Source organism: Pleurodeles waltl, chromosome 4_2, assembly GCF_031143425.1.
Source record: "Pleurodeles waltl isolate 20211129_DDA chromosome 4_2, aPleWal1.hap1.20221129, whole genome shotgun sequence".
In the NCBI taxonomy this organism is placed as follows: Eukaryota; Metazoa; Chordata; class Amphibia; order Caudata; family Salamandridae; genus Pleurodeles; species Pleurodeles waltl.
The window spans coordinates 506,039,791-506,055,749 of NC_090443.1; the positions used below are offsets into that span (position 1 = coordinate 506,039,791).

A 15,959-nucleotide genomic window follows, 5' to 3' on the forward strand; every position below is an offset into this window, starting at 1 on the left:
AAGTGCTGCAATATGTCCCTGTTGTTCTGCAGCACATTCTCTGAGCGCAAAGCCCACAGCCAACTCCCTCATCCAATCAAGACGCTGTTTACATGCTGTTAAACACAATGAGTAAAACATCTTGATAGGCTGGAGCAGGCCGGCTCCATGCGCCAAAAGGCACTGTAGGTCTGTGTCTGCTCTCTAACCCAGCTGTCCCAAGACAGCCGTGTTGCAGGGGTTTGAATTGTGCATGTCGGTTTGGCTGTAGCAAGGTAGCCAGCCAGAACAATATGCGCACTTCAAACATAAGTGGCCACTTCTCACTGCTGCCAATAATTTGCAGCAGTGACATATTGGCCCCACCTTGCCCTCTCAGCTCCATTTGCTGGCAGAAAGCATCAAAATGAAAAATAATTTTATTACCATTTTATTTTTTACGCTTTCTGCACAGCAGTGTGGAGGGAGGCGACACTCATCTACAGACAGCTCCAGCTGTCAGACAGCACTGTAGACAATACTTCGGAAAGCCACTCTTTTCTCAAGATTGCTTGAATTTTGTGTCAGTCTTAGATACCTTGCTTTTATTTGTTGTGTTTCTCCCTTTCTGTGTTTGACCTAAACATTGGAGCTTTTTGGTTTCGTTGTCAGTATATTTGTCATTCGTTTGAAAGAAACATAGTCACGTTCAAACAATAATAGTTTGTTGCATTTTAGTGGTCATTAGAAAAACTGCACTAGAAATGTGGAAGATACAACATCAACCTTCACAAATATTGTAGGCTACTTTAAGCAAGCATTGTAAATGCCAGTTGGTCTCACTTGCATATAAAGGCAAGCAAGACCGGTTAACTTTGCCAGTATTTGACTTGTACATGCTTCTGGTTTGTATTGAAGAGTAATTACCTAGGAATCCCAGTAAATAACATTCTTCACTCATTTTATCTGAGGAATCTAAACAACATCTTTGGGCTCCCTAGTCTATGATATACATCCTGTCCTCCACCATTCAACTTTTGCCTTCATACCACTCCTCAAGCCACCCCGACCATAACCTTTTTCTTTTAAACTTAAACTCCTGCATTAAAAACGCATTGTAAAAATCCAACCTAGTCTCCGAAAACGACCCGCTCCTGTCAAACCACACTTCTCTTGTGCAGGGCACGCCTCATTCTTTCAAACTCAATTATCTTGCTCTCTTAATTGATCCAATACCTCAAACAATCAACCAACCATCAAACATCAGTTTCTGACTCTAAGGCTGATGAATCCGATGAGGGCTGGCATTTTGTCCATTACCCCAGCGTGGGGTATTTATTGGATGTACTAAGGCCCATATTTATACTTTTTGACGCAAAACTGCGCTAACGCAGTTTTGCGCCAAAAAAATTAGCGCCGGCTAACGCCATTCTGAAGCGCCATGCGGGCGCCGTATTTATTGAATGGCGTTAGCCGGCGTTACCCGACCGGTGCTGCCTGGTGTGCGTGAAAAAAAACCACGTACACCAGGCAGCGCCGGCGTAGGGAAAAATGGCGTTTGGGCATCCACAAATGGGGCAAGTCAGGCTGAGGCAAAAAAATCGTCTTAACCCGATTTGCGCCATTTTTTTACGACGCCCATCCCCCATTGAAATGACTCCTGTCTTAGCAAAGACAGGAGTCATGCCCCCTTGCCCAATGGCCATGCCCAGGGGACTTCTGTCCCCTGGGCATGGTCATTGGGCATAGTGGCATGTAGGGGGGCACCAATCAGGCCCCCCTATGCCACAAAAAAAATAAAAAAAAAAACTTACCTGAACTTACCTTAATGTCCCTGGGGTGGGTCCCTCCAGCCTTGGGTGTCCTCCTGGGGTGGGCAAGGGTGGCAGGGGGTGTCCCTGGGGGCAGGGGAGGGCACCTCTGGGCTCATTCTGAGCCCACAGGTCCCTTAACGCCTGCCCTGACCCAGGCGCTAAAATCCGGCGCAAATGCGGGTTTTTTAGACCCGCCCACTCCCGGGCGTCATTTTTGCCCGGGAATATAAATACGACGCAATAGCATCGCAGTCATTTTTTAAGACGGGAACGCCTACCTTGCATATCATTAACGCAAGGAAGGTGTTCACGCAAAAAAATGACTCTAATTCCATGGACTTTGGCGCTAGACGCGGCTAATGGCAAAGTATAAATATGGAGTTAGTTTTGCGTCGAATTTGCGTTGAAAAAAACGACGCAAATTCGGAGCAAACGGAGTATAAATATGCCCCTAAATACCTTCTATTCCAAGTTGTTCACTTGAAATGAAGGCCTTACAGTTTGAATTTGTATATAATGTACTGAATTCTTTGTTACATTCTTCCAGAGCAGCATTTCAGGTGAAAACAGCAGGGTCCAATAAGTTTAGCATAACTCAGAAATCTAACCCCTGTGCAAACCTCTGTGTGTGCAGGGATCAAAATGTAACTGCCAGTTTGTAATCAGTGTCTAAATCATGGTTTCGTCTGAGTCTATGGACACCAACTATGGACAGGCAAGGGTAGCTGCAGCTACCCGTGCTTGTTGTTCAGTATCCCTAAAGTAAAGTATAGAAACTACTTTAGGCCATCACAACCCTGAGGTATATGGAGGATGAAAAACACCAAAAAGAGAATGTCTTCAGAAGATTTAGAAAAATAATTGTTTTTAGCCCTCCTTCAAAACTGGTTTCCTCATATTTACGATTTTCTAACTAGGATATTGTAGTACCAAATATTGTTTTTGTGTGTATTTGCTTTTATTAATTCCATTACCTGTGAAAGATCTTTACAGATGACATTTGTCTACAATTTGTCTTTATGTTCTAATGTCATTTGTATTTATCTTTGTATTTACTGTGGTACATCACACACACGTACTGACTACTGTTGTTTATTTCTTTTTGTGCTCCGTTGTGTTCACAGCATGCTATGTTGTTTTAATGACTTTTCCTGCATGAACACTTACCCTACAGTTGTTAAGCGCTCTGTCACCCCTAATGGTCTAGGAGCCCAGTATAAATGGCCTTGGCCGCCATTGAGTAAATAATGTCACGTCTGTTACTGTTGGTTGAATCGTGGTCCATGAAATCACATTTAAAGCCTCCAAATTACATGTATTTATGCAAATTCACTAAATCACTTTAATGATTTAAGTTCCTGAGTGGGAACAGTAGTTGTGTGCTACATGTTGACAGAGCATCCTTTGGCAGTCAAGCAAATCAGTGCAGTGGAGTTGGTTAAGAGTAGCATCTGTTTTCATAGCCATATAAAAGACAACTCAATGATGGCATATAACATGATGTTTTATTCCTGAGTGGCCTTCTCAAATTTTCAAGTCCTCTTTTCTCTATGCCCAACAACCCTCCCATTTACCAGCAGTTTCATTTAATCATAACATTGTTTTTTGTCTCCAAGGTTTGGCACAAGACGGCAGAACAGTCTTCAGCTGGATCAGATTGAATATTTCGACGAGCTTGCCACAGAGATTGGTGCCAAGCCCAACATCCCATTTCTCTTCTTGACTGACCCACTATTAGCTCTGGAGCTCTTCTTTGGCTCCTGTACACCATTCCAGTATCGTTTGGTGGGACCAGGGAAGTGGCCTGGAGCTCGACACGCCATTCTAACCCAGTGGGACAGGATTGTGTTAGCCACGAGAAACCGGGATGCAAAGATCCAACAAGATCATTCTCCAATGCTTGTGGTGCTGTTCCTTCTTGGTCTCTTTGCCACATTGATTATGTTTGTCTTTTTTTAAACAGATTATGCCTCTTAGTTTAAAGACACTTACACCATGTCTTTGTGCTTTGGCCTATCTGTTTAACACCCTGATATGTGGTGGCACTTGCCTCCAGCTCTGTTTAGCTCTTGTTGAAGAAAAGCCCATATGACTCGCACTGTCCATAGTACCTGCAGAAGGGTCTGCCATTTTGTTTTCAGGTAACCTTATAACATTTCTTGTAACAGTCCTCCTTTACAGCAATTCATCATTTGCTGGAGGTTCTCAGATGGCAATCCTCTCCCTTCTAAACTTGGTAGACTTATCCATCCTTACTACATTTACGGTTGAAGAGCAATTATTTGAATTTTAAACTTGTCTTTTTCAGGCTGAAAAGCACCCTATTTGCTGTTGCACAGTGCATTCATGGCTGCATCTCTTCCAGTTCACACTTAAATCCTCAGGTTAATACCTTTGGACATGAAAAAAACAATGAAAGCTCCTGTAAGTTTACAGTGTGTTTTTGGGAACATAGCTACTTCAATAGCAAAAAAGTAATTCAGAAGGGACTTCTCAGTAAAGCAAATAGAACTGAGTGAAGACAAAAAAGGGAGAGTGAGCACAATATTTAATTAAAAAACAGAAAACAATGGGCAGATGGAAAACAGAAAAGAGGAAAAGGGGACAGGAAGGGGGAAACAAGCACTCACACTTTAATGGAATAAAAACACACTAGGGATGTTTAAGTTCTGATCACAAATCCAAAGAGTCATTAATTCGGGAAAACAATTTGTTTTCTTTCATTATTTTTTCTTCTTAGTTGACGTGGAAAAATCATTTTGCCTTGTTGCCTCTCCAATAAATATAATTCCATGCTAGTTTTTTTTAATGTATTTATTTTATTGCATTTATCAACAAACACAACTAAACAGAGTATAGCTCTGCACATCATAAACAATGCAGTAAACATAGTCAATTTGTAAGCCTAGTAGTAATAACAGACAGGCAATCGAGCTAGAAAACAAGCAATAGAAAAAGTTGCTTAATCCATTAAGTATCGTCCATACAGAGCACAATTGGACATTAGGGACAGGGGAGGGGAAGGGGGGAAGAGAGGGGTAGGGGGAAAAAAAGAGGCGGAGAGGTCAGAGTAGCAATCATGTTACTTACTGATGGGGTGCAATGTCGCTCCCCCCCCAAAGGGGGGGCGACCACAGCTCCACAATCCAGCAATCCAGGGGATGCAAAAATCAGCTGCTTGCCGCCTTATATTCGGGTCTCGAGAAAGGATCTCAGGGGGTCCCAAATATCTCGCGGGTGGGAGCCCTCAGGCATCAGCTTCCAGTAGGTCATTAGTTGTTCTTGGCAATACGCTACATCCTTCAGCCATTCATTACACCGGGGAGTTTGTTTCCTCCCCCAGCACAGCGTGATCCTACGCTTAGCCAGCAGCAGCAGCAGACCCACTAGCTTCCTACATATAGAGGCAGTCTCCTCGACATATCCCAAGAGGGAGACTCTGGGACTGCGCGGCAGCACAAGCTCAGTCATCTCCTCGAGCACCTTAAGCACCTCTGTCCAGTAGTTCTGCAGCGCCCCGCAACTCCACACCAGATGCAGGAAGTCCGTCTCAGGGGCGGAACACCGCAGGCACCTAGCATCTGCCGTGAGGCCCATTCTCTTTAGTCTGCTTGGCGTTTAGTACAAGTGGTGTAAGAAGTTGAAATGGATGAGGCGCAATCTATAATTGGGGGAGAGGTCCCGCATCTGCGCACAGCAGTATCGCCACACCTCATCCGGGATGTCCTCACCCAAATCCGCCTCCCAGTGAGTCTTAGCTTTAGACTCCACAGGAGTCTCTTTAGTTTGCATACAAACATATAGTTTCATGATGAGTCTGCATGGGGACGGTGCTGGATATACTATTTCTAACGCTCGACACACCAGGGGCATCGCTGGACGGCGGGGGTATCATGCTTGTAGCATGACCCTGACTCTGGAAAAAAAATAATCGGTACATCGCAGTGTCATGTAAGGCACCAAGTGCGGCCTCCAAGGAGATGAACGTCCCCTCCGGAAAGCAAGACCCTGGTGAATCCATATTTGACTCGCAGAGGAACTCATGTAGCTGGCCGTCCCCCGATGAAGAAAGACCCACAGCATCTCTCACCGGCATCGAAGGCGTGAATGGGTCGCGCACTCCTGTGCGTTTCAATAGCATCGACCAGGCCTGCTCCGAGCAAGACACAGTATCCACTTCACGCCGCCGAGGCCTGTGCATTCCGCCAATCACCCCAGATAGCTGATCGGGCCGCACCAAGTCACGCTCAGGCGCCAGGTGTGGCAAATATCATATGGGGTGCAGCCAGAAGTGCGCAAAATGAGCCTGTGCGCAGTTGTAATAAAGTTCAAGATCCGTGGCCGCCAGGCCACCTTGTTCGAACGGAAGAGTCAGTGTTTCCCATGAAATTCTAGGTTGGTCGCCCACCCATGCAAGAGTCACCAGTGAGGATTTGAGTCTTTTCAGAAAGCTAGTGGTAAGGACAAGAGGTAGATTTACAAAGAGATACAAGAACTTGGGTAGAATCACCATCTTTGCTATCGCAATGCGGCTAGTCAGCGAGAGAAGCAGTGAGCGCCAAGCCACCATCTTATCTTTCAGCCACGAAATGGCCGTGCCGTAATTGGCCGACCATAACTCTTCCGCCTTTCGGCTCAACCAGATACCTAAATACCGCACCGGCCTGTCCACCCAGCTAAGGGTGTATCTGGAGCTGCACTGCGTCGTAACACCAGACAAAGGCAACACCACTGATTTTGACCAATTAATGGTGATCCCAGAGAGCCGGCCGAATCGGACTATTTCATCCATCAGTAAATCGAGGTGTAGCTGCAGTTCGCAGACATAAAGTGCAACATCGTCCGCATACATAGAAACCAGTATTGGACACTGTCTGAAGGTCAGTCCCCTATGATTATGATGTTGTCGCAAGGGGCGCCGCAAGTGGTTCCATCGCCACCGAGAGTGGGCACCCCTGGTGAGTGCCCCCGGCAATCGGGAAGGGATCCAACATTATCCCATTTATTCGCAGTCTAGCGGTTGGTTTCGAGTACAGCAGGCAGATCAATTGGATGAACTTAGGGCTCTGCCCCACTCTAGCTAGCAGGTCAAACATATATAGCCACGAAAGTGAATCAAATGCCTTACTGGCATCTAGAAAGATCGCCGCTGCGCGATCATCGGGGCCAATCATACGGGATATCGTGAAGAATGTGCAGAGCTTGTATAGTGTTGAACGTCCCGGCACAAAGCCAGACTGGTCCGGCAGCACCAAAGGGGGAAGCAGGGGCTGCAATTGGGCAACGATGAGCTTTGCCAGAATCTTATTGTGGTCAATTTGAATTGCAGCTACTCGGGTCCTTGACGGGCTTCAAAAGTGTCATGATGAGAGCCTCCCACAGCGAGGCCGGCAGGGACCCGTTCTCAAGTACCTCAGCATACATCTCAGGAGGTGCGGTGCCAGAATATCTGCATATTCCTTATAAAAGATCGTTGTCAGACTGTCCAGTCCCGGGGCTTTGTCTCCCAGTAAACTGCGTATGGCCTGTATCACATCATCTACTGAGAAGTGGGCATCTAGGTTTTGTCTGTGTGAGTCCTCAAGCCAGAGCAGGCTAATATCTTTAAAGTAGTCGGTAGTTGCTTCTGAGTTCGGTCCTGCCTGCTCAGCATACAGGTCCGAGTACAAGTCAGTCAAGACACGCTTGACCTCCTCTGTACCGGTGGGGAGCACTCCCGCCGAGTCAGTCAGTTCCACATTGTAGTTCCCAGCCCACAGCTTGCAGGGCATAGCAGCCAGCTTTCTACCAGCCCTCTCGCCTTCACCATATATCCTCGCCTGAGCTTCTTTGCCCAGAAAGCAGACTTCGCGATGTGCAGCCTCCTCATATAGAGTCAGCTTTTCCCTGAGTTCAGCCAGGAGGCCACCAGACCAGCCAGAGGCCAACCTTTTCTCCAGGTCAGCTAGCTGTGCCTCTAGGTTCGTCAGCTCCCTCCTTATCGCCTTTAGCACACCATGCTGTTTGGTGAGGCAAGACCTCCTAATTATGACCTTGAAAGCCTCCCATAAGGTGCCCGCTGAGGATAACGATCTCTGGTTAACAGCAAAATAGTCCATTATAGTGGCACGTATCTCTTCCCTGAGGGCCTGATCTCTCAATGCTCCACAGGGCAACCTCCACGAGAATTTGCAGCTGGAGCCCCCAGGTATGAGCAATTCCAGCATGACCGGCGAGTGATCCGATAGGGTACGGGGCTTATATTCAATTGATTTTGTCCAGAGCTCCACATCCCTAAGATCCGAGCCACCTGTCTATTCTGGACCAGCTACCATGCACATAGTAGACACATGTGCCTTCCCTTTCCGTATCATGTTTAGTCCTCCACAGGTCTACCAAGGCACCCTCAGCCATGATTTGAGACAAGGTTCTCGCAGCCGCCGCATGTTGTGGCCTAGCCCGGCTCTCGCGGTCTGCCTCAGGGTCCAGCACATTGAAATCGCCGCACCACAGCACAGACCCAGACCCCAAAGATCTAATTATTCGCCATATTGCCCCAAAGAATTTGGGGTCGTCATCACTGGGGCCATAGCCTGATACCAGACGGAACAGCCTGTCGTGTAATGTTCCCTGTATCATGACATAACAACCGTGTAGGTCTGCAAGTACTTTTTCTGTGTGCCACTGCAGTCCCTTTCTAATCAATATTGCCACTCCACGGGCATAACTCGAGTACACTGCTACATGACTCTCACCAATCCAGCCAGCCCTCACCCTAGATATCGTGGCCTCGACCAAGTGTGTCTCCTGCAGCATACAGATGTCAATCGCATGACGCTGCATATAAGCCAACACCATTCTCATCTTGCGTCCATCATTCAGCCTCCTGACATTCCAAGTGAGGCACCGGACATGAGACACACTGTTACGCGCCATCCCAATAGTGTACTGTATCTCATAACGCCCGCATCCACAACACTTACAATATCAGTAGCTAAACGCCCCCAGCCCTCACACATGTACCATCACCTGCGAGAAGAAGGGGAAGAAAGGGGGGGGGGACAAAACCAACAATTCCAATAACAAACATTACAGGTCCCCACCCACGCTGGCCCCCCAATTGGGCCAGTCCAGCAAACCCACTTGTGCCCAAACTCATAACCCACAGCATAACAACAAACAACTTGGTTGGACTCATCCAGCGGGACGTCGGCGAGGCCATCCGTTAACCAGCCCAGGTGGGGTGAGTGGGTAGGAGCATCAGAATTCCATTCGTACTACAAGACTGACCGCACCAAAGTGGGCCCGAGTCAAAATTCGACCGGTTCCAGGCCACAATATAGGTTCTCCTGCGGCATCCAACAGCGGAGCGAGCTTAGTCATTGCCACTGTCCACAGGGGCGCACTGCCACTCACCCCGCCCACCTGCGCACAAGTCGGAGGTGCCCTTTTGGGAATAGTCTTAGCGTATTTGGTTGCCAGTTTCGGGTCTGTAAAAAAGTGTAACTTGCGCTTATGTAATACACGCAGTTTAGCAGGGTAAATGAGAGAGTACTTGGCATCCGTCTGGCTCAAAGTGCGCTTGACCGGGAGAAATGCCGTGCGGGCCGTCTGCACTCCAGGGGTGTAGTCTGGGAAGATACTGAACTCGTTGCTATTGTATATCACTGGACGACGCTCCCTGGCCAGCCGAAGTATTGTGTCTCTGTCCTGATAGTTCAATAAGCGCACGATGATTGGATGCGCCGGCGTCCCCAGGGGCGGTCTCGGGCCAAGCGACCTGTGAGCCCGCTCCACTACCAGTATCTGAGAAAGCTCACCAGAGAAGAGCGTAGTTAACATAGTCTCCACGTAGTCTTCCATAGGCCCCATGGCCGTCGTCTCCGGAAGACCCAGAATACGGATATTGTTACGGCAGGAGCAGGCCTCGAGATCCTCGTTCTTATTGCGGATTAGTTCAAGCATGCGTTCCATCTGCAATAACTTCTCCCCATTGCCTCGGCGGCTGTCCTCCAGATCCAAGGTACGAGATTCCACATGTTCGAGACGGGTGTCATGACTGTCCACTCTCTCCTTCAGGCGATCCATTTATTCGGTCAAATGGTCTAACTTGCCATTTATACTAGCCAGGCTGTGCTTGAGGTCTAGAAACATAGCCTTCATGAAGGGTGATTGCGCTTCCTCCTCCTGGGGTAAGTCCTCCAATGACCTGCCCGCCTGGCTGCATTTCTTTTTGCCCTCAAACTTAAGTTTGGGCTGCTTCTGGTCCGCCTTTTCCATCGCAATTAGGGTCACTCCACAGCTCTCAAAGGATCGTCGAACAATCTTCCAACCTGGCCAGCCTCCCGGGCAAAGGGGAGAAGAGGAGGGTTCACCAGATCCCCGACACACCCACAGTTCAGTATTCGGCGCGCACCGCCGCCAACCTGAGCCAGAAAGCACCTCCAGTCAAAAATGGGCCTTGGCCAGCAGTCTCCGTCTACACCAGCGTCGTCTGTACCCTCCAACTGCAGCCTCCTCTGCCAGGCCTGCCAATCCGCGGGGTTCGTGGCTCGATCAGCGCTGCCGGTGGGGCCCCGGTGGGGGACTGACACCAGAAGCGCCAGTGGCATCCCAAGGCACCAATCATCCAGCCAGCAATCCTCCTCTCTGGGATGGGGGGTTCTCCCCCTAGCACCCTCTCTGTCCCCGGGGTGCCATGTCATCCTCCCGCGACGGCCAACGATCCGCAGCGTGGCCAGGCCACACGGCAGAGCCACCATCCGGCCCCAACCTCCTGCCCAGGCTGGCAACCTGCCAGCACAGGCGCTCGCGGGGCCTGCGGTCTGATCTGTACTGCCGATCTGGCCCCACCAGACTTCACCGCCCAAGGCTTGCGCCGCGAAGAACAAGAGCCGCCAAGCCACTGATTGTCAGGGGGGGCAGGGGACACCACCCAGCAGCATCATCCACAGGAGCCCTGAATTAGGGCCCGGTCCCGCGCGACCGGGCCACAGGCCAGGCACCGGGCGCTAAGCAGCCCCCAACCCTCGTTGGCAAGACAGCGCCTCTGTCGACTTCCACCGCACTCGGCTATTCCCCAGGTTAGGAGATCCTCGTCAAGCCACTCTAGCAGCCGATCTGCAAGGAGAAAGGTCAGATTTAGGCTCCCACCCGGCAGAGCCTCACTAAGTGACGGCCATGTTGCAGGCCGGCCAAGCCACGCCCCCAATTCCATGCTAGTTGAATAATGTCTTGCCCACATATGCCTAAGCATGGCATCCCTTAATTTGTTTTGGAAGCTGTCACTGTATTGGAGAATGCCACAGATCTAGACTGTCAGTAGTTAAACCCCAGTACAAAAACCTATAGTATTGTTGCTCCTTCAAGCAGCAGTATTTTTTAAGGCTCTTGTTTATCCTGGTCTGTGCCTCTGTTTTCTGTGTTCTCGCAAAATTCTAGTCATATCCAAACTATTCTTTTGCTATTTGTCAAAGGTATTGCAAGCCCTTGTTTGGAACACAACATTTTCAAACGATAAAGTGCAGCCAGTTAAGGCCTATCTTTTGAAAAAATGCGCCCAGTCTCTCCTTCTGATAGGGCAACATCTTTATTCATCAGTCCGGGTGAAGACCCATCAACAGCAAATGATGTTCTCCACCATGTTAATCAAGCAGCTCCCCAAGAACTCTATGAAAAGCTTAGAAATTCCTAACCAGCCAGCATAAAACACATCTTGTCCATACAACATAAGCGTATTATTTGGTACTAAAGCCCTGAGTGTGGCCCAAAGAATAAAATTGGATATCCCAAATCACTCTCCGTTCACTGCAGATGTTGACCAGTGTTTGTGCCAGTAGTAAGTCAGCCATGCAGTTGTGAACTTGACCCTCCCTATCTGGGTTACCTGATGGCAGAAGGCCTCCCTACATTTTCAGTGGTCAATACAAACTGCCCTTTAAAAATCTGGAGATGGACATTTAGCTAGAGCCCAGAAGTAGCTTAAAAACATATAGAGCAGTCTGAAAACTCGTCACGTCCTGCTCAATACAACCATTCACCAAATTGCTCCCTACCTCCACAGCTTCTGCCTATAAGATGGAAACTTTGTGCCCATACTCCTCTGCTTGCATGAATTAGTTCTACTCTGCTGGTAAAGTTCCCACCTTCCTATGATGAGCCGTGGCCAACTTTATGTATTCCATGTTTATCCTCGTCTTGTTCCTATTCATCATCATTGCAAAGCACTGGTCATATGTGAGATGTTGTAGCACCCTCATTACAAGACGTAGCATGATCTCCTAATGTTTCTAGGGTAACATCCTAATACTATCATGATGTCCAAATACACCTCTTAACCATATAACGCCATATTGGAAAGGTCACATCTTACTTCTTTTCTCTCCCTTAAGTGGCATCATAATGCAACTGTGACATCATGCTACTGATTCTTATCTGTTGATATTAAAATACACCCTTGCTAACTATACCACCATCATTATTTTGTTACCTCAGTTGTCTAATTCTCCACAAAACCGAATCTGTTTCCTCACGATGAGGCATCATGCAATAACTTTAACATCATGATTTCCTGCCTTTTACAGTGCCATCGTAATTCACATTTCAGTGTATTGAAGTAAAATACATTTGTGACTTTCTTGATCCTTCACTCTGCATTATTCTCTTTAATTTCTGACTGAAACACTGTGAATGACATCTCTTTGTAAGGCAGGGACACATACAACGGGGTGTATTACATAGGGGGAACTGTGATGGCCAATGGGTAGATCGCAAATGTCAAAATGTCACATCATAATAAATTCCGTAATTCATACAAGGTTCTAGTGTATCGGGCATTATAATAAACTACATCTTTAATATTACAGGGACCATGGATTAGTCTGTTTATTCTGTGGATTTCTGAATGATTGTCAGACCTAATGAAAAAGGCAGGGATTATGAGGACACAGAAGCTGCCATGTTACATCCCAACGCATCCCAGTAAACCTAATGCTTACGCTTGAAACTTGGTGCCCATTATATTGCCCACCCTCCAGTGCAGGTTGGGATGAACCTTTCCACACGTGCAGAGTGTATTCCCTTATACACAATGTAAGAACAAATCCATTGAGTAAATCCTGTGTTATGCACCACGTCAGGGATGCCATTTTGTGCCTTTGGGTTGCGATCCCTGCCATTGAGCTAAGTTTGAAGTGATAACGCGTCCCTTTATAATAATTTATTACACATCATGACTCGTTTTAGGCCAATGAATCTTTTGACCCAGTTGAGAGACACCTTAGGACGAGATAGCTAATCAATATGTCAATCAATACATCAATAATGTCATCAATATTTATTATAACAATACATTTCACTTTAGTTAAAGTCATCAATTAATTTCAAGACACTACCATAACCTTGCAGTCATGAATAACCACACCAGTTTAGTAGAATTTATGAAGTTTTATTCCATGTTGATTACAATTCTAAAAGCAGATGCGTTAATCTCAAAACCAAGAACCATAATAGCATAGTCACGATATGGCAACTTTGATAAGATTTCATTAAGGCGAGAATCACAAACATTAAAACATAACACGGCGTAAACGTAGATCAATTTATCAGAGTGTCAATAACGCGTCCTTTCAACAAAGCATAGTTTCAGTCGTTTGTCTATTTGCGTCAGTTTTAGTGAACACCTGTCCTAACCACTGATTAGCATTAGCATGTTGGGCTTCATGCAAAACGATTTTAGAACACCAATTTGGAAAACATCTAACTATAGTCTCTGTCAAAATAAGCAGTTTGTACCTAGAAAGGAAAAGCAAACAGACAAATCACAAATGCATTGTCATAATTACCCTCCAAGGTTTAGGTCAGCGCACAGGTTCAGTCTTCATCTTCAGGACATTAGTCAAATCGCCATCAGTCAGAACTCAGCTCCGGGGTAAAATGGGCACTTCCCTCATAAGGAGGTAAAGTGTAAAATGGGCAAATCTAAGGACGAGGATGGTTTTAAGCAAACCAAAAAGTCACCAAACAGAGTGACAAAGTTTCTGGATAAAATCAATAGCATTCCCTAACCCACCTAAATGGCTCCCCGTGTCATGGTTTTTTTTATCCCTTTTCCGTTGTACATTCCCCTAAAATGTCATTGGTCGTTAGTTATACCCCACTATCTTTAACCTATTAGAAAACACATTATGGTGGTCATTACAACCCTGGCGGACGGTGTTAAAGCGGCGGTAAAACCGCCAACAGGCCGGCGGTAAAAATTTTGGAATTACGACTGTGGCGGAAACCGCCAACAAAGACAGCGACTTTAACACTCCGACCGCCATGGCGGTACAAACAAACAGCGCGGCGGTCACCGCCAACAGACAGGCGGAGGACAATGTACCGCCCACACTATTATGACAGGCCAATCCGCCACCTTTTCCAGGGCGGATTCACTGCGGATAAAAACACTGCGGAAACAGGAATTTCGAAGGGAAAACGCTCACCTCATCACACTCCACGAGGAAGGAGGACACCATGGACCCGGAACTCCAAATCCTCCCTGCGATAGTCTTCTTGCTCCTGTACCAGGAGCACCAACGCCGGCGGCGAAGACCACGGTGAGTACTGCACCTACGACACAGGGGAGGGGGAGGGAAAAAACAGGGACACACACACGCAACACCAACCCCACCCACTACAACACACACACTAATACATAACTATGCATTATAGTTACACCCCACCAACCCCCCCCGGAAGAATGCAAAGACAAAAGGAAATGAGTGGAACCATTGTAATATATCAAAATTCAGTAAGCAAAAATATACATATATACACTATTAACAAAATATACACCAAGATTAGTAGTCCAGGTATTGCACCATTCATAGTCCATGGACCACTGGGCCCAAAATGCATGGGCGAGGCCCACACAAGATGCCAGATCAAAACATAGAGAACACTGCAGGGGCATCAGATAGAAATACAACAGGCACCTCAGGGGGAAGGGAAGAGGGGGCACCTCAGCCGGATGAGTGCACAACGCCAGATCCACGAGGGGGCTCCATGCCCATTGATGTATCCTGGGGAGTGCAAAGCCACAGTCTCTCAAGTCTATACAGTGGGTGGGTTGCCCACTGCTTTATCCTGGGGAGTGCAAAGCCACAGTCTCTCAAGTTGATAACAGTCTCCACTGGTTCTGGAGGGGGACTGGTGCCCAGAGTGCTTCATCCTGCCAAGGACTGAGGTAGTGGATGTGATAATCCACTGGTTCTGGAGGGGGACTGGTGCCCACAGTGCTTCATCCTGCCAAGGACTGAGGTAGTGAATGTGCTAATCCACTGGTTCTGGAGGGGGACTGGTGCCCAGAGTGCTTCATCCTGCCAAGGACTGAGGTAGTGGATGTGATAATCCACTGGTTCTGGAGGGGGACTGGTGCCCAGAGTGCTTCATCCTGCCAAGGACTGAGGTAGTGGATGTGATAGTCCACTGTTTCTGGAGGGGGACTGGTGCCCAGAGTGCTTCATCCTGCCAAGGACTGAGGTAGTGGATGTGATAATCCACTGGTTCTGGAGAGGGACTGGTGCCCAGAGTGCTTCATCCTGCCAAGGACAGAGGTAGTGGATGCATGTCTCCACTGGTTCTGGAGGGGGACTGGTGCCCAGGCTGCATCACTCACCCCGTGACGGTCTCAGTTGCGTCAGTGCCCCTGCCGCTCATGGGCTAGCGGTGCTTGAGTTCACGGTCCTGGCCCTGTTCAGCGGTGCTTACCCTGTTCAGCAGTGCTTGAGTTGGTGGTCCTTGCCCTGTTCAGCGGTGCTTGCCCTGTGCAGCGGTGGGTCTTTTCAGACAACTGTAGCCATGGCATCAGGGATGTCCCAGCCTATGTTTTCCAACGTATTGTCCAGAGTGTTGTCTGCCCTGCTGAAACACATGCGGAGCTACATCGTTTTCCCTCAGGTGGAGGATTTGCCTACAGTGAAAGGTGACTTCTATGCCCTTGGACATATCCCCAACATCATAGGTGCCATTGATGGGACCCATGTGGCTTTGGTCCCCCCCACAGGAGTGAACAGCTGTACAGGAACCGGAAGAGTTATCATTCCATGAATGTACAGATGGTATGTTTGGCCGACCAGTACATCTCCCATGTGAATGCCATGTTCCCTGGCTCAGTGCATGACACCTACATCCTGCGGAATAGCAGCATCCCTTATGTGATGGGTC

General features: G+C 47.8%; 1 protein-coding gene across 7 annotated transcripts in view; it reads left to right on the forward strand.

The window, feature by feature from the left end:
• LOC138293019 (dimethylaniline monooxygenase [N-oxide-forming] 2-like) overlaps nucleotides 1–4,570 on the forward strand; it is a 284,486-nt gene extending 279,916 nt beyond the window's left edge. For all 7 annotated transcript variants that reach the window (XM_069231988.1, XM_069231987.1, XM_069231990.1 and 4 more), the window contains exon 9: nucleotides 3,389–4,570. In XM_069231988.1, the coding sequence (XP_069088089.1) occupies nucleotides 3,389–3,731 (343 nt within the window). In that variant the 3' untranslated portion in view covers nucleotides 3,732–4,570. The remainder of the gene's footprint in view (nucleotides 1–3,388) is intronic.
• Nucleotides 4,571–15,959: the final 11,389 nt, after the last annotated feature.